The sequence below is a fragment of the Peromyscus leucopus genome, chromosome 14, assembly GCF_004664715.2.
Source record: "Peromyscus leucopus breed LL Stock chromosome 14, UCI_PerLeu_2.1, whole genome shotgun sequence".
NCBI classification, from domain to species: domain Eukaryota; kingdom Metazoa; phylum Chordata; class Mammalia; order Rodentia; family Cricetidae; genus Peromyscus; species Peromyscus leucopus.
This window is the reverse complement of record NC_051075.1, coordinates 38,560,011-38,579,521: the sequence shown is the minus strand read 5'-3', so window position 1 is coordinate 38,579,521 and position 19,511 is coordinate 38,560,011. Positions and strand designations below refer to the sequence as shown.

Here is a 19,511-nt window from a genome sequence, read left to right as displayed (position 1 = left end):
ACCAAAGATATCCAATTATCCCCTCAAATACAGTAGCAAAACTACGGAAGCTTTCTCATCATAAGGAGCCTTGCTGGCTATCCTCTACAGGGCTTACAGTCAGGGTATTATTATGTTACAGAAAAGTTAAGTTCTGAGTTTGCATCTGTCATATGACAATAGCTGCCAGCAATATCACAAACCAGCACATATGCGGGGAGACGGGCACGTGTCATGGCACACATGTGGCCGTCAGAGGACAACTTGGAAGAGTCATTTTTTTCCTTTTACCATGTGGGTTCTCAAGAGTAAATTCAGGTCAGCAAGTGGTTTTTAATCCCAAGCCATCCTGCTGCTAACTGACCCCCAGCACACATTTTTAAAAAGAAGTACGTACAATCTTTTAATCTTTTCCTTCAAAGTCAAGGGTACAGTTGATTTTTTTTTCTTAGCACACACGAGCTGTACAAACAATGGGATCCTAATGAACTCCACCTCCACACACGAATGTAACAGTTTAATCACACTACTCGCCCAGCACCCTTTGCTGTCTCCTCTGCTATCTCCCAACTCTGTCTAAAGATGGCATTTGAAAGGAAAGGGAAAAGGCTAGGCCAGGTGGCTTGGAAAGCTAAGGCAGGACGACTGTCCCAAGTTCAAGGCCAGCCTGGGCTACACATTAAGACTATATAACAAGACTTAGCCTCAGAAACAAGCAACACACATACACACATAAACACACATAAACACACACACACACACACACACACACACACGCAAGCACGCACACACATGAGAGTAAAAAAGTAACCTTTTGGATATGCTACCGATTATTTGTCAATTTTCTGAGGCAGAAACAGAAACACAACTTTCTAACCTTAATTTAAAGTCTTCTAAACTAGCCATGTGTGGTGTCTCACACCTTTAATCCTAGCACTTAGGAGACTTAGGCAGACAGATCAATTTTAAGTGGAAGGGCAGCCTGGTCTACATGTTGAGCTCCAGGCTAGTCAAGACTACATGGTAGACCCTATCTCAAAACAATATATAATAAAATAACATCTAAACCAATTCTCAAAACATGTTCTGATTGGTAGATAAAAACCAAGAAGCTTTTGGTAAAGAAATGGATCATGATCAAAGGGCAAGTAGCACTGTAATTCCCACCTGCATCTTTACATCTTCTCTGGAATAAACTCTTTATAATCAACTTAATCTAAAAGCACAACCTCAAAGTATTAACCTGTAACTTGAAAAGTGGCATATTAATCCCATTGTGCTTGAAAAAGGTAAAGCATGTGTTAAACATGACTTCAGTGGGCTGGTGTGAGAGAGCTCAGCTGCTAAAGGCTACCGCTCACAACTAAGACTTCAAGTGTGGCTAAAGAGGCCAGGCATAACTCGGTGATAGAGCCCATGCTTAGCACAGACAGAGCTTTGGGGTTAACTCTCTGTACCCCGCACCAACCCAAAGGCAACTTTAGGTTTAGAGTTACTTCTATTAATTTTGTTCCTTTCAATTTCTTACTTTATGGTTCATAACATGGTAATTATAGCACACAAGTTTATAAACATATATCAAGGGTACATGGTTCAAAGTGCTTCTGTTGTGTGAACCAAACAGTTGACAAGTCCTATTCTTAGACATTAAATTTATCCAGGTGTGGCAGCACATCTGTACTCCAGCACTCAGGCATTAGTGGCTAGAGGAGGGGAGTCAAGGACAACTTCAGCCATATTGTGAGTTTAGAACTTGGATTACATGAGGCCTCACCTCAAAGAAAAGGACAGACCAAAAAACTGTTCAAATTTACTTCTCAGGATAGTTAAGAGATTTCCCAAGATTTATCCTGTCTACAAACAAATGAGAGAGATGGAACTGTACTGTGAGATCAACAACTCAAGCTGGGCGGTGGTGGTACACGAGGTGGTGGAGCACACCCTTAATCCGAGCACTAAGGAGGTAGAGTCAGGCGGATTTCTGTGAGTTCGAGGCCAGCCTGGTCTACAGAGCGAGCTCCAGGATAGGAACCAAAACAACACAGAGAAACCCTATCTCAAAAAAAAAGAGTCAACAGCCAGAGAATAAGGGCTATAGACACAGCACTCTACGCCTGCTATCCTCTTTCCAGGACTAGTCAAAGAACTTCCAAGAAATGGCTGATCAGAAGCAGCCTGTGGTTGGTCAAAGTAAAGAAGGGTTGAAAGTTAAGGTTTAATTTAGTTGGATTTAGATGCTACTTAAAAAGAGGAGACAATCATGGCAAGTAACTACAGCTGTAAATTTTCCAAGTAAAGAATGGAAATGACAGCTTTGTAAAATTCCACTTAATTTCAGCCATTTGAGTAGGACAAAAAGCATCATGTTTGATATACAATTTACATTATACACTTTCCAAATCAGGGTACTTAATTCTCATTTCTGGAGACAGGGTCTTGCTATGTGACCCAGGCTAGGTCTGAACTCACAGTCTTCGGGTTTCCAGAGTGCTGAGATTATTCATTCTTTTTTAAAAAGTAGGTTCTAAATGAAATGAAAGAGGCTAATTCAAAATCCATTTGAGGGCCGGGTGGTGGTGGTGGTGGTGGTGGTGGTGCACGCCTTTAATCCCAGCACTTGGGAGGCAGAGCCAGGCGGATCTCTGTGAGTTAGAGGCCTACCTGGGCTACAGAGTGAGTTCCAGGAAAGGCGCAAAGCTACACAGAGAAACCCTGTCTCGGAAAAAAAAAAATCCATTTGAGGATCTCCAGCAGACCAAAGATTTCATCTAAGCTTTGCTAAGGACTTCAGGAAGAGTACTTTAAATTTGTTCACAGCTCTGGTCGTCCCGAGAGGGATTCAGGAAACAATGGTTGTTCTGACTTCTCAATGTCAGAAGTATGATTAGGATTCTGAGGGGTATAGTCAGGAAAGATTAGAATAAGTCAAAGAAGGTTCACTATGGAGAGTAATCCCGAGAATGTAGAGTTCCTAACATTACAGTTAGAGCCTCAACCCCCAACCCAGTCAGGGCCTCCATATGTTGCCTGGACTAGTTCAAATGCAAGCGGATGCTACCGTGCTTGGCAGTTTAAAGTAATAGCTTTAAAAAACATTCTGGAATGATATACTTAACTTACTATCTTTGGAGATTTTTCATAATGTAACTGTCATCAATGATATACTAAGATAGTAACAAAATTTATTTGCTAAAGAAAAACTAATTAGAGTTCTATAATCAAATGAAAATTACTATCATCTTAACTATCAAGAAAGAATTGTAAGAAAAGAGGAAAAGCAAGGCTAACTGCCCCTAAAAGTGCATATTTTTCTTTCCAACATACTTTTGGCACTAGATGCTCTCAAAAAAAAAAAAAAAAAAAAAAAAAAAGACCAGGACCCTCCAAGTCCATGTTGGAAACAGTTAAGCAAATGGAACATGTCCTATGAGGCTTTACTAGAGGAACAACCTACACTGCTTAGGGAAAACAAGAAAAACTTTACGGGAGTCAACATTCCAGCTGGGCCATGTACCGGGAATAAAACCCTAAGCAGTGTGTGTAGGGGTGGGAGGCAGCTCTGAGGTCAAAAACTAAGATAAAGACAGAAGGCTGTGCAAATAAATACTCTTGGTGATTGGAAGACTACATTTCTAGCTGAAATAAGGAGTAAAAGAGGTAGAGGTAAGGCTAAGAGGGAGCCTAGAATGAGATTATGGAGAAATGTGTGGCAGATATAAAATGCGGGTTAATCTATAGGAGCCCCAAACCTCCTTTAGGGAACAGTTCTGTCTCACAGCAGCAGGAAACACACCAAATCTGTAAAGCACAGGCCCACAAGAAAACCAGCGAGAGACGCGGAGGCTGAGTTACAGTGGCTCTGCTTCCCAGAGCAGAGCCAGGAAGGCGGACAGACAACGGCGAGATTAGGAAGACTTTCTGAGGAAGAACGGGAAAGAGCTGCTAACTCCCTGTTTTCTAAAAGGAGAAACAGAGACGATGTTATCACCTTTCTTGCTTGTGTTTGAGTCAGGGTTCCTGTGTACCCTTGGCTGTCTTGAAGATGCTATTGCATTTTTTAAAAATTAAAATATATCATTTTCCCTCTTCCCTAAGAAGTTACTACCTTTATCTAACAATGACTGAAACATTACAAGAGGAGAGATGCTGTGTTCACTTCTGGAGTACCGGTTTTGAGGCTTTAAGACGTGCACAGTTTATATCTAACAATCCTTTGGAAACATACATGAGTGTCAAGTTCAGAAAGATGAGACCCGGGCTCCATCTGAGACTCAACAGCATGCAGAGGTGACCGCAGTCAGAGGAAGAGATGACATCTACTTAAAAGTCAGTAGAAAATAAACCACACAAAACCAAGTCTCCCATGGAACCACTAGTAGAGAAAGGAAGAGCAGAAGAAACCAAGGAAGAATACTCAGAAATAAAGGAGGAGAGCTCAGGAGGAAAAGATGATACCAAGAGTTCTAGAACAGACGACTAACACACAGCAGGATTAACAACAACGACTCATAATGGGAGCCGGGTCCCGAGTGACATGGGGAGGGGGCAGAGAACAGAAGTTACAGCATGTATTTAAACAGCGTTACCCATCACTGAGGGGAGGCTCTGTCCTTTAGCAGCACCAGTGTCAACAGTACATTGTTCCAACAGCTGAGTTTCCAACTCCCTGAAATTTGAAAAAGTTATTGAAATTAAAATACCACAACTGATAATCTTTTCTTATTTAATAACTTCACCTAATAAATCATGTCTCATATAAAAGTGTTTGTTTTGAGGCAGTCTCTTGTAGCCCAGGCTGATCCTGAACTTCCTATGTAGTTGAGGGTGACCTTGAACTTCTGATTCTCTTGCCTCTGCCTCCAAGGTGCTGGTGCTGAGATTACAGGTGTTCATCACCATGTCTGGTGTCATGTGGTACTGGGGATTGAACCCAGGGCTTTGTGCATGCTAGGCAAGCACTCTACCAATGAAGCTACATCTCTAGACCCATAAAAATGGCTTTATCTGGGGCTGGAGAGATGGCTCAAAGGTTAAGAACACTGTCTGTTCTTCCAGACGTCCTAAGTTCAATTCCTAGCACCCGTATGGTGGCTTACAACCATCTGTAATGAGATCTGGCTCCCTCTTCTGGCCTGCAGGGACACATGCAAACAGAACACTGTATACATAATAAATAAATAAATAAATCTTTTAAAAAAATGGCTTTATCTTTAAAAGAGGAATACATTCAATCACCTTACTCCATACTCAGACTTCCCACATCCTCCTCCAGGGTCTAGCCTGGCCCCTTCTCTGCTGCCTCCACCATCCCACTCCACACCCCCACTTTCTAAGTCTTCCTTGAGGGCTCAGCCTGAACTAATGCTGGGAGTTCACATTCCCAGACTTCGTTGAAAGTACACCAACAATATGAAAGATCAGGCTAGTAACCCGGCTCCAAACCCACCAGCCTTGTAGAAATGCTCGCCATTGAGAATTACCTAGATGAACTCCAGGACACAGAACTGAAAAGAACAATTACAAACTTCATCAAAGAATTCAAGAAGTTTAAAGAAGACACAAAGAAGCAGCTCAATGAAATAAGGAGAAGAAACACCTGAGTGACGCTCAAGAAACACAAGCATAAGGCTGAGGGAAATGGGGAAGACCGTCCCAGATTGAGAACAGAATTCTGTCAGGAGACAGAAACACTGAAGAGGACTCAAGCTGAAGTGAAGACAGATTTGAAAAACAACCCAGCTACAAAACTCAAAGGAAGGCCTTCAGGTGGAATGAATTGAGCAGAAGACAGAGTATCTGGACTTGAAGATAAAGTCTGAGGATCCACACCGGAGAAACAAGGAACATGAAAAATTAAAAGAAAAAGAGAACATACATAGAGGAAAAGAACGCACAGGAAATGTGGGCACCATGTCCAGGACCAGATGGATTTCCAGCAGAATTCTACCAGTCAGACTATCTACAGTCAGTCCTTCCTAAGACTAAAAGGGAGGGAGGGATGGATTTTGAAGCTGGCATCACTCTAACACCCAAGCCAGAAAGATATAAAGCCAAAAAGACATAACAACAACAAAAAGAAACCTACAGGCCAATATCCCTAATGAATGTAGACTAAAAAAATACTCAAAAAAATATTCACAAACAGAATACTGACATATACTGAAAAGATTATACACCATGACCAAGTTGGCTTTGTACCTGAAATGTGGGGTGGCTCAAAACATGCTAGTTAATAAATGTAATAAACCACATAAATGGATTTAAAGACAAAGATCACATGACCATCTCAACAGGTGCAGAAAAAGCCTTTGATAAAACCCAACATACCTTCATGATAGAAGTCCTAGAGAATGTAGGGATAGAGGAGACATACCTTAACATACAGAGCCATATATGAGAAACCCACAACCAACATCATTCTACATGAAGAAAAGCTTGGAGCAATCCAGGTGAAGTCAGGAACGAGACAGGGCTGTCCACTGTCTCTACTCCTTTTCCACATTGTGTCTGAAGTACTAGTTGGAGTAAGAAAGCAAGAGAAGGAAATGAAAGGGATACAAATAAGGAAGAAGACAGACTACACCTATTGCAGATGATATGATACTATACATTAGAGATCCCAAAAATGCTACCAGAAATGATAAGCATAACTTAGTTTTCTATACAACAAACACACAGACAGGAGATCACAGACACACTCCCACTCATAATAGCCTCAAAGAAAATAAAATATCAAAGAATAAACCCAACCAAAGTGAAGGACCTCTATAACAAAAACTTTAAACCTCTGAAGAGAGAGACAAGAAAAGACACTAGAAAATGGGAACAAAAATCCAGGCTTATGGATTGGTAGTATTAACACTGTATAAAAATAACTAATTATCAAAAGTTTTTTACTGATTCAATGTAATCCCATTAAAAACCTCTATCTCACTCTTCACAGAAATAGAAAAAAGCTATCCTAAAATTCATATGGAACCACAATAGAGCCAAGATAGCTAAAACAATCCTGAGCAAAAAGAACAACGCTGGATGGTAGGGACACAATTCCAGATCTTTTGTGTATGTGTGTGGTTTTTGAAACAGGGTTTCACTATGTAGCTCTAGCTGTCCTGGAACTCTGTAGACCAGGCTGGCCTCTAACTCAGAGATCCACCTGCCACTGTCTTCCAAGTGCTGGGATTAAAGGCCTGTACCACCACACCAGGCTACAATTCAATATCTTAAGATAGATTGCAGAACCACTGTAATAAAAACAATACGGCATTGACACAAAAACAGGCATCTAGACCAATGGAGCTAAACTCAAGTCCAACATGAGCACACATAACTCCAGCCACTTCATCCTTAACAAAGATACCAAAAACACACTGGAGGGAAAAAGCATCTTCAACAAATGGTGTTGGGAAAACTGGATGTCCACATGCAGAAGAATGAAATTAGAGCCACTGCTACCACCTGGCCAAAAAAAACTACCTAACCGTGAAACCTCAAACCCTGAAACTGCTGTGAGAAAACACAGGCAGTGTCCTACAGAATAGAGGTGCAGGAAAGGACTTCCTGAACAGGATTCTATTTGCCTAAGAATTAAGGCCAACAGACGACAAATAGGACTTTATTTAAAAAGAAATCTTCTGCACAGCAAAAGAATCAACCAGGTGAAGAGGGAGCACACAGAATCTTTGCCACCTATACATATATCTTACAGGGGAGCAACACCCAGAACATACAAAAAAACTATTTAGGCATTTGAATGGCTCATTCAAATAATGGGCCTGGGACCTGACCAGTGAGTTCTCAAAAGAAGGAAAATAATGACTGAGAAATATTTCAGGAACTGTTCCTCATCCCTAGCAATCAGGAAATGCAAATCCAAACAACTCTGAGGAGATTGTGTCTGACTCCAGACACAATGGCCAACATCAACAAAAGAACTGCCATGGAATGTGGGTCGGGATGCAGAGAGAAGGGAGTCCTCTTTCCCTGTTGCTGGGACTGCAAAGTGGAGGAGCCATTCTAGAAATCAGTGTGCAGAATTCTTAAAAAGCTAAAAATAAATCTACCATACGACCCAGCTATACCACTTCCTGGCCCACAGATACTTGCTCAGCCATGTTCATTCACTGTGGCTCTATTCACAATAGCCAGGAAATGGAAATAAACCAGGCCTGGTGGCACACTCAGGAGGCAGAGGCAGGCGGATCTCTATGAGTTCGAGGTCAGCCTGGTCTACAGAGTGAGATCTAGGACAGTCAGGACTGTTACACAGAGAAACCCTGTCTCGGGGGGGTGGGGTAGGAGTGGGAGTGGAGAGAATGGAAACAAGGGAAATATACTTTAACCAACAAATGGATAATGAAAATGTGGTAATGTATACTAGATAAAGTGTAGACGTAAAGAAAATACACTGAATACTGTTCAGCTGTAAAGAAAAATGAAATCATAAACTTTGCAGGTAAATGGATGGAACTAGAAAAGATCATATTGAGTGAGGTAACCCAGAACCAGAAAAACAATGTAACGTTCTCTCTCATAGGAGGCTCCTGACTTTGAATCTTCAGATAGAATTGTAGTCCTCACCCCTCATCAAGGAAACTTCTCTTTGCAAGACACAGAGACCACTACAGAAAAACCACAACCAATCAAAATGTAGAGTTGTGGCGTCCAGTCCCAGTGGTCACACCTACAAAACACTCCTGCACCTGGGCTCAGGGAACACTGCAGGAGAGGGGCAGAGGGACTGTAAAGATAAAGAGGACCAGGGACTTGCTGGGAGACTGTGTCTCAGTAATACCAGAAGTTCACCCATAGTCTGAGCAAAAGGACTGCCCAAATGTGAGCTGAATAAAGATAGTATCACTGGGCATGCCGAAGTGGACAAGGCCACAACCCTACACAAAGAACTACAGGCAACCAAGGAAAGCTGGGAGCTGGAGAGGTGGTCTTTCCCAGAGAAGAGCACACCAGTTGTTGTCCAATGCCAAATGGACAGCCCTGAAAACATACATACAGGTAGATAACAGTATAAGGACTCAACAGGTTATATTTAGGAATATATACGTACATATGTACACACACACACACACACACACACACACACACACCCCATATGTAATAATAATAGTGAAAAAAGAGGCCATGAATCTGAAGGAGGGGAAAGTAGATGGGAGGGACTGGAGGGAGAAAAGAGAAGGGTGAAATGTTATAATTATATAAATCTCAAAAAAAAAAATCTGATGATGCATTCAAATCTAAAAGAGAACAGAATAAATTAAAAATCAGATTCTAAACACTGGCTTTTGTGGCACTGGTGAGAAACCATCCAAGAAACTTACTTGTGAAGAGCTTTTCCTCCTAAGGGGAGCGCTCCCCAGCAGTTCAGCACTGGGATGCCTTCATATATCTAGAGCATAGTCAAGGCCATCACCATCTTAGGAGATACAATGTTTCCTTGGTATTTACACCACCCTCTACCATACTGTTCTAATCAACCTTGGTGGTAAGTTATTACTTCTTATTTTCAAAGTTACAGAAAAGTTAGGAGCAAGTCTTTTACATAGTGTTCACCAAAGAAAACAGACTTCAGTGTGCACAGGCAGGCACCTATCTATCACCATTCATTAATTAGGCAGAGGCACCCAACAAGGAAGCCACTAGCAATATAGGCCTGTTGAGTGCTTAAAATTCAGCTGTTCAGAGCTCTGACGTCTTTAAGAGCCCAAGGCAAATTCACAAGTTTAATAAGGGAAAAAATACTTGGATTATATCCTAATTTTTATATTGATTACACAGAGAAATAATATTTTTAATAAAGTATGTTATTAACTTTGCTGCTTTAATTTATAAGGATTTCATAGGCATTTTTAAATTCCACATGTGGCCCACCCTGTATTTCCACTGGCTGAGCTGCAAGGACAGCGCACAAGAGCAAACCATGCATCTATTGCCTCACTTCACACACTGCTTTGGTTAACATTCGGTAAGTGCAATACTTATAGAAGGAAAAAGAATATGATGAGTGTGTCAGTTCTGGACACAAACACAGGTGTATAGCCTAGCCAAATGCTTATAGAAACTCACCCTAACTTTCAATTTTCTTACGTATATGAAAAGAATAGTACTTATGGGGCACGATTGTTTTGAGAACTAAACACAAAGTACTTCATATTTGAAAAGCTACTGCTTAACTTAGTTCTTATTTCCCTCCAGTAAACATTTCTTCTCATATAAATCTAGGTCTCAAAACTGCTAGCCTTATGTTCATGTACTTTAACTACATTTTCAACACCGCAACATTCACTGTGACTATACTATAAAGTGTCCATCTATATTTTAAGTGTTTATATTGAAAGGAATATACCTATTTATAAAACCAGTAGTAATACTCTGTGACAGCTCGAATTATTAGCTGTCTCTTATTGGATAATATAAACTACATGTCAGGTCCTACATTAAAAGACACACAGCATTTCCATGAGATGGGATATCATCACTATTTTATAGATATGGAAACTGAGGCCAAGAGTGTAAGCTACTTGAGTGGTGCCCTGTAAGGAAGAAGCACAGCCTAGATTTGTCCTTTCCTGCCCTAGCTCATTAACCCAATGTCCACAGATAGGAAAAAAATGCATTTTTTTTTCTATAATGAAGGCCAATTTCATTCTACCATTTAAATTTTTTTTCTTAGTTTAACTTTCTCATTTTAGTTTGCCCAATTATTCTTTGTATGACTTCCTTACTTAGAATTTAATTATCCTCATTAGCTGATAATGCATCTTGAAAACCATATATAATATTGACTAGATCTGCTCCTGGAGCATAAACTAAGACTGAATCATAATGATCACTTCTACAAGAAGTTGAAGTTTTATAAGTCTATGAACTTTATCACATGATAACTTGCATTGCACACAGTAAACAGAAATACTTCAATAACAAAAATCATTCTTATAACCCCAATTACTTTAGTTAAAATGAGTGGAAACCCCCCCAACGTGAGCTCATTGATGAAAAGATACAGGCAGCACCAGGCTTTCTCTATAGCCACAATCCAGGACCATGGCAGAATTAATCCCCAGGGTCAGGAGAGCCATTAGATGACTTGGAGCAAGTAAGACAGACGGAACCTGGAAAACAAAGCAGCAGAGACCAGGGCTGAGTTCAGTGTTTAAAGACGTCTGATTCGTTTGAAATATACTGGAAAAATTCATAGGTACAATGCATTGATTTAGATGAATTTACTCAATAATCAAAGTATATCGCAATCAACAGAGGTAATTTCATTCCAAATGACAATTCTGAAGTATTTTTATCAACACTACCTTTTTTGAAGTTGAATTTTGAAAGAGACAAAAGCCTAGAAAAATGTAGTCAGGGGAAGATGATACTAAAAAAATTGGTGCCTCTGCCATCCAGATGAAAATACTGGAAAGAATTCCCCACCTCTCTCTACTCCCTGCCCCCCCTCCCTTTTTCCTTCCCTTTGGGGAGCAGGGTGAGACAGCCAGACTGTGGGTGAACTGCAGTGACCTCCTGCTCACTCTCAAGGGATGGGGTCACAGGCATGCACTCTTTTTTTTTTTTTTTTTTTTTTTTTTAAATCTTTTTTTTTCCTTTTTCCTCAAGACAGGGTTTCTCTGTGTAGTTTTGGTGCCTGTCCTGGATCTCACTCTGTAGACCAAGCTGGCCTCGAACTCACAGAGATCGGCCTGGCTCTGCCTCCCGAGTGCTGGGATTAAAGGTGTGCACTCTTATGCTCAGCTTTAGGAAACAATTCTAATCTATTTAAGACAAGAGTCTCATGTAGCTCAGGCTGTCTTTTTTTTCCCTTTTAAAACTGAGAGAGAGAGAGAACACGCATGCACAGGCATGTAGCAAACGTGGAAGTCAGAGGATAACTTGTGGAAATTAATTCTCTCCCTCTACCATATAGGTCCTGGGGACTGAATAAACTCCTCAGGTTGCCAGGCTTAAGGGCAGGTACCTCTACCCACTGCAATGCATCAACAGTCCTCACAGGGTCTTGAACTTGCTATGTGGTTGAGGATAACCTTAATTGCTGATCCTACATCAACCTCCCATGTGTTGAGATTATAGGAATATGCTACCACGCCCTGCTAGACAAATGATTATCATTATTTGCAAAGTTTGCACTATGAACTATATTTTTAAAACAACAGGGGCTGACAAAATGGTTCAGCAGGTACAATCACTTGGAGCACAAGCCCAGAGACCCGAGTTTGACCCCTGGAACCCACATAAAAGTAGAACTGACTCCAAAGTTGTTCTCCACACTGAAACTGTGGCATGGCCATCCATCATCGCGTGCATATACACAATAATAATAAAAACTTAGAAGAAATTTAAAACCAGCCCAGTTGTGGTGGCATATGCCTTGAATTCCAGCACTTGGGAGGCAGAGGCAGGCAGATCTCTGTGAGTTCCAGGCCAGCCTGGTCTACAGAGCAAGTTCCAGGATAGCAAAGGCCACAGAAAAACGCTGTCTCAAAAAAATTTTTTTTAAATCCCACCATCCCATAACATAGCAGTATAAATTGAAAAGCAAAACTATAAACTACAATCCTTAACACTTTTTTTTTTCCCCAAGACAGCGTTTCTCTGTGTAGCTTTGCGCCTTTCCTGGAACTCACTTTGGAGACCAGGCTGGCCTAGAACTCACGTGTTGGGATTAAAGGCGTGCGCCACCACCGCCCGGCTAACACTTATAAAGACTTGTATTTGGGGCTGGAGAGATAGCTCAGAGGTTAAGAGCACTGCTTGTTCTTCCAAAGGTCCTGAGTTCATTCCCAGCAACCACATGGTGGCTCACAACCATCTGTAATGAGATATGGTGCCCTCTTCTGGCCTGTAGAGATATGTGCAGACAGAAAACTACACATAATAAATAAATCTTTAAAAAATAAAAAAACTTGTATTTAATAATAGTTGTATTATTGTTTTCATTTAAAAAAATTATGTGCATTGGTGTTTTACCTGCATGCATGTCTGTGTGAGGGTGCCAGATCTCTTTGAACTGGAGTTACAGACAATTTGAGCTGCCATGTGGGTGCTGGTAATTGAACCTGGGTCCTTGGAAGGGCAGTCAATGCTCTTAACCATTGAGCCATTTCTCCAGTCCCCAGATTATTATTACTTACATAGAGAAGGTATTCTAGTCATATAAGATAAGGATACCAATGTAGGGGCTGGAGAGATGGCTCAGAGGTTAAAAGCACTGGCTGTTCTTCCAGAGGTCCTGAGTTCAATTCCCAGCAACCACATGGTGGCTCACAACCATCTGTAATGAGATCTGGTGTCCTCTTCTGGCCTGCAGGCATGCATGCTGTATACATAATGAATAAATAAATCTTAAAAAAAAAAAAAAAAAAAAAAAGGATACCAATGTAAAGCCACTGAAATCCTTCAGTATACACACACGCAGACTTCTTCCCTCAGCTAAGAGCTGACCTGCCTTCCTACTCTGCTGTCTTCCACTGCAGTGAATTTGAGTCATGGCATCGGGAAGGGCAGTGCTAGAGGACTTGTTTCTTCAGACTTGTCTTACAAAATGACTGACACCAGTCACCTTGCCAGGGTGTTTTTAGTATTAAGTATATTTTGACTTTGGTAAAACATATAAAAATGTTTATATGGAATTAACATTTTCTTTTTTTTTCTCAGACAGGGTCTCAAGTAGCCTAGGCTGGCCTCCAATTCACTATGTACAGAGGTGCCCTTTACTCTTCTGCCTCCACCTCCCAAATACTGGGATTTCAGGCAAGCATCACTGGTTCCTGTTCTTCTAAAATGAAGATTACAAGCAATGTTACTAAAAGTAAGAGGTATTCCCCTTCCCGGGACCTCCCATTTTATGAGATAAAATTCGGACTTGGTTTAAACATTTCCTTAAAATGTAATATGTGAGAGTTATTTTATGAACAGTGTACATGCCAGGCAAATGCCCTACCACTGAGCTATCCTTCAGCCTTCTTTCTACTTAAAAACAATTTATAAATTTCATTTAAAAATAGGTATCTTGGACGGGTGGTGGTGGCGCATGTCTTTAATCCCAGCACTCGGGAGGCAGAGCCAGGCGGATCTCTGTGAGTTTGAGGCCAGCCTGGTCTACAGAGTGAGATCTGGGACAGGCACCAAAACTACAAAGAGAAACCATGTCTCAAAAAAATCAAATAAATAAATAAATAAATAAATAAATAAATAAGTATCTCAAAGAGTTGGGAGATGTCTCCTCAGGAAAGTGCTTGAGCTCAGATCACCCTAGGAGCCATATAAATAAAGCTGGGTACAGTGGCACACTCCTGTAATGCCAGTGAGAGGAGACAGCAGGGACTTCATGGCCAGCCAGGCTAACTGAATCCATGAGAGATCTTGTTTTGAAAACTAACATGGACAGATTCAGCCCACTGTGGACTATAAGTCCTGGGTTCTATAAGTAGGCTGAGCAAGCCATGAGAGCAAGCTGGTAAGCAGCATCCTTCCATGGCTTCTGAATAAGCTCCGCCTCCATGTTCCTACTGTGACTTCCCTCAGAGAGGAACTGTAACCTAGAAGTGTAAACAAAATAAAGCCTTTCCTCCCCAAAGTTGCTCTTCTTCATGGTGTTTCATCACAGCAACAGAAACTGACACTAAGACAGAAGTTGGTAGCAGGCTTGTAGGGTATTGCTGTGATGAACTGGAAGGACTTTGGAACTTGGAGCTAGAAAAGCCACTGAGTGTTTAGAGCTCAAATGGGTTTTCTGAAGGCTCTTAGAAGACATTGAAAGCAATGCAGATGATGGAGGCTTGGTCAAGGCAGGAGGACAAAAGTTCAAGGTCATCCTCAGCTATACAGCAAGTCTGAGGTCAATTTGGGCTTCATAAGACCTCAAAACTGTCAAAAATAAATGAAAAAATAAGATGGATAAATGATTAAGGAAAACACTGGACCTCTGGCCTCTACAGATACTCACATACACATGTGTACACAAACATGTACACAGGCATACACATTAAAAATAAAAATAGGTACCTCAAAATATTTGAAAAGAACACGAGTAAGTGTCTCTCTGAAGTGGGAAGGACATAATACCGACTCAATAACCACAACCCGGCGGTCTCTGGGATTCACCAACAGATGCCTGAAAAAATGATAGTTTTGTTTTTAAAAGGAAATACAGATCTGTACTTTTTTTGATAAGTAATGCAATTTAAGAATAAACTGGACTACCATATCTTAAGATGCTTTATGACAAAAAGACATCCTCATTTTATTACTCCAGGAAGATGATGTTCTGAGTTCTTAGAGTAGGCCAAGCACTGCAGCAGGAACTACAGCATTATCATTACCACCGTAGCCATGAGACAGGTATTTTCTGGTTAGATTTGCCAAAAGTAGTAGAGGCTCGCAAAACTCCAGTTGCTACAGACATTAACTTGAAAACCACAAGAGCCTAATAAATGTATTGTCCAGAAAGCACAAGAAATGCTTCGTATTGTTTTCTCACTCTTACAGAGGAGTATGAACATTTATGAAGAAATACACAATCCACAGTTGTTCTTTGAAGTGTTTTTTCACTTTTCAATACACCTTACTCTTCTGAATCACTCCATACAGATATTCCATACCGAACCCCTCCCCCCCCACCCGGTGACCAGGACAGAATGTAGAACTTTGAGCATGCTAATAAGCAAGTGCTCTACCACTAAGCAAAGAATCTCAGCCCTAATAGAGACTGCATCTTTTCATCATATGGATATTCATTATTTACCTAACAATCAATTTTACTACTGGACACTTGAGTTGCCTTCAATGTTTTCTTATGGTTTTGAATTTCTAATCTTCAGGTATGTTTTTCCAAAAGCTGAAGAGAGGGATCGCGGGATGGCTCCGTGGGTGAAGGCACCTGCTGACATGCCCGAGTTTGACCCACGGGACCCACGTGGGAGGAGACAACTGACTCCATGCACATGCCTTGACAACCAAGTGCCTAGAGACATGCACATGTACACACATAAACTTTTAAAAACAATTTTACAAATTTCAAAAGGCTGAAGATAAACAAAATTGGCAATGGAATCCAACTTTCTTTTTTGCATCAGATGCACTATAACCAAGCATCCCTTCAACTGGCATTAGAGGAAAAAAAACAATCTACCTAACTGCTGATGTTAGGAAAAACAACCCTGAAGTAAAGTTTCAACTTACCTGAAATACAATATGTGGATGAATTCCTTTAAGTAGGAGTACAATTCTTCTGTATTGATATTATACTGAACAACTTTGATTGGCTGTAAAAAAATTACAATGATTTCTTTTATTAATAAACAATCTTTTTGTGCTTTTTAAAAACTAATATATTTCCTCATAACAAATGCATTTATATTAATGATATAGCAATCAAGAACAATTAACTTTGGGCTACACCTGTAGCTCAGTTAGCAGACCTACATGGCATATATAGAGCCCAAACATGGCATAAATACATAAAACTCGCTGTGGTGGCACATGCCTATAAACCGGCATGAGGATCCCAATTTAAGGTCATCAGAGTTTAATGCCAACCTAAGATACATAAAAGTTTATCTCAAAAACAAAAAACCCCAAAACAAAACAAATCTCCCCCCAAAAAATGTTAGGAATTCCAAATAACTGGCAATGGCTAAAAAAATGGCAATTTGAATTGTAAGAAATAGGAACATACATCTATAAGTAAATACAAGGTGCTGTGTTTATAAGCTTTTTTAAAAAAACATCTGGGCATGACTGATGATAAAAACTGAAGCATGAAAAGGCTGAAGAGAGGGCTGAGCAGTTACAAGCACTGGTTGCTCCTGCAGACGACCCAGGTTTGGTTCCTAGCAAGCACATAATTAGCTCACAACCATAATGGCAGTGCCAGGGGATCTGACGCCCTCTCTGCCTCTAGGAGCACTGCACGTATGAAGTGGACTTGAATGTGTGCAGCAAAACACACATACACATAAAATAAAAAATCTTAAAAACAAAAAGCAGCAAAGGCCTCCTCAAATATTCTAGACCTGGTTCATTCCCTGGATTATATGGCTGTTGCTCATGATGACTAAATTCACGTCATATAAAATTAGAGAGACCTCAGTAAAGTTGATTTAAAAAACAAAAACAAAACACTCAACCGGCAGTGATGGTGATGACTCTTTAATCCCAGCACTCAGGAGGCAGAGACAGCTAGCCAAAACATACACACAAAAAACTCACAAGAAATTCTCCTGAAACTATATTAATTTTACCTTATTTTTCTAATTTGCACATCTTATTAATACTAGTGTGGGGTGGGTTGCGCATGCGTGCAGGGGCGTGCATGCACGATGTATGAGTGTGAGTGTCACAGCTCTTGTGTGGAGGTCAGAGGGCAACTTTGTGGAACTGGTTCTCTGTTTCCTCCTTCACACGGGTTCGGGGTTGACCTCAACTGCCAGGCTTGCTCTACAAGCACCTTTATCCACTGAGCCATCCTGCCACCCCAGTTTTCTGATTTGTTTATAAAAAAATACCTTAGACATGCCAGCTCTCTTTATCACACTAGGAATTATACATCGTGGGCCAGTTTCTCCCGCAAATCCACACCTGCAAAGAAATGGAAAATTAAACACTCGACTTATAACATTCTTTCTAAATATCTGCCAGAGAAACAATGGCCACAAAACATCTGGAGATACTTCTGCTGCACTTAAAGGGTCAAAGGACAAAAATCTAAAAAGATATTAACACCTATTGATAATTTCATAACACGCTAAAGGAAGAAGCAAAGTATATCAAATCTGTTACACCGAAATAAGCCAGTGTCTCATTTATTTTTACAACCCTGCATATACACCATGTGACTTCCTTCAAATGTGAGAGGATATGAGAAGGGCATTGGTAGGTGATTTAGTTACTCTGTAGCATTGTAAGAGTGTACTTACATAAACCTAAAAACACAGCTGTGTGTGACTGTTGTTAGACTACACACTTTTATAACATGTTATTATGCTAAATACTACAGGCAACTCTAACTCTAATACTTTGAGTAAGTATTTGTACAGCTAAATGTATGAAAACATGGAATAACGGGAACTACAATCATTCAGAATAAAGAAACTCTGGTCAATGACAACCCACATGTTAATGAAAAACCATGACATCATGTATGTGGTCTTTCATTGACTGAAATGTCATTCACTATATGACACATGACTGATTCACATACACAGTATCAAAAATTTTATAATTCTGTTATTAGCTTCAACATTGATAAATACTAAAGCACTATTGCTAATAAAGTAACTGCTAGCATGCTACTTCTCAAGACTGTTTTTTAATATATATATATATATATATATTATTTTATGTGTATGAGTGTTTTGCCTGTGTGTATGTATGTGCACTATATGCATGCCTGGTGCCCACTGAGGTCAGAAAAGGTCCTTAGCTTCCCTGGAACTTGAGTAAAGGATGGTTGTGAGGCACTCTGTGGGTGCTGGGACCTGAACCCAGGTCCTCTGCAGGAGTAGCAAGTGCTCTCCCCCCCTGAGCCAGTTCTCCAGCCCCAAGGCTATTTCTTCAACTATGTGAATCTACAGTTACAATAACTTCATACGCTGTGAGAGCAAACACGCTTACACTCACAATAGCATTGCTATGATTTTATTAATATTTGTTTACTGTGTGGATGTGTGTGGCCGTGATAGAGTGGACACAGGAGGTGAGAAGACAGCTTGTGGGAGTTGGTTCTCTCCCTCCACTCTGGGTCCTGAGACTGAACTCAGGTTTTCAGACTTGGCAGCAAGAACCTTTACTGGGTGAGTCATCTCATTGGCCCAGGTATTGTTATTTATTTTTATTTTATATTCATTGGTGTTTTGCCTGCATGTATGTCTGTGTGAGGGTGTCAGGTCCTTAGAACTGGAGTTACAGACAACTGTAAGCTGCCATGTGGTTGCTGGGAATTGAACCCTGATCCTCTGGAAGAGCAGCCAGTGCTCTTAACTGCTGAGCTATCTCTCCAGCCCTGGCCCAGGTGTTAATTTTTTAAAACTATATATTCTATCCTTTTAAAAATTAGTATTTAAGCCAAGCATACTGGGCATATATGCAATAACAGCACTCAGGAGGGCAGAGAGAGTAGGATCATGAGTTTGGGGCCAACCTGGGCTACATCAGACATTCCAAAAAAGAAAAATCAGTAGCCAGTGCCATATCTCTTTTGTGTTAGTAAAACAAATTTTGTTTAAAAAATTGTAAAAATGATTATAATGCAAATTTACCGTTAAATTACACCTTTTGTTCTCCAGGGTACTTTTTTATACTGTTCTCCTGTGCCCAGGTATCTCTCTCTCTCCATTCCTTTTTTTTTTTTTAAACCCCTGGCTGTCATCCAACTACTCACAGAGATCCGCCTGCCTCTAAAGGCACGCACCACCATGCCATGGAGCTTCTCTCTCCAGCTTCTTTCTCCATTCTTTTTTTTTTTTTTTTAGATTTATTTATTTATTATGTATACAGCATGTATGACT

General features: G+C 40.5%; 1 protein-coding gene across 1 annotated transcript in view; it reads right to left on the bottom strand.

Moving 5' to 3' along the window:
• Actr10 (actin related protein 10) overlaps positions 1-19,511 on the bottom strand; it is a 32,162-nt gene that overhangs the window by 11,005 nt on the left and 1,646 nt on the right. Inside the window, exons 2-7 of the mRNA XM_028858493.2 lie at positions 17,511-17,583; positions 16,186-16,268; positions 15,010-15,118; positions 10,998-11,105; positions 9,315-9,382; positions 4,566-4,645 (exon numbers count right to left, since the gene is read on the bottom strand). Of these exons, the coding sequence (XP_028714326.1) occupies positions 4,566-4,645; positions 9,315-9,382; positions 10,998-11,105; positions 15,010-15,118; positions 16,186-16,268; positions 17,511-17,583 (521 nt within the window). The remainder of the gene's footprint in view (positions 1-4,565; positions 4,646-9,314; positions 9,383-10,997; positions 11,106-15,009; positions 15,119-16,185; positions 16,269-17,510; positions 17,584-19,511) is intronic.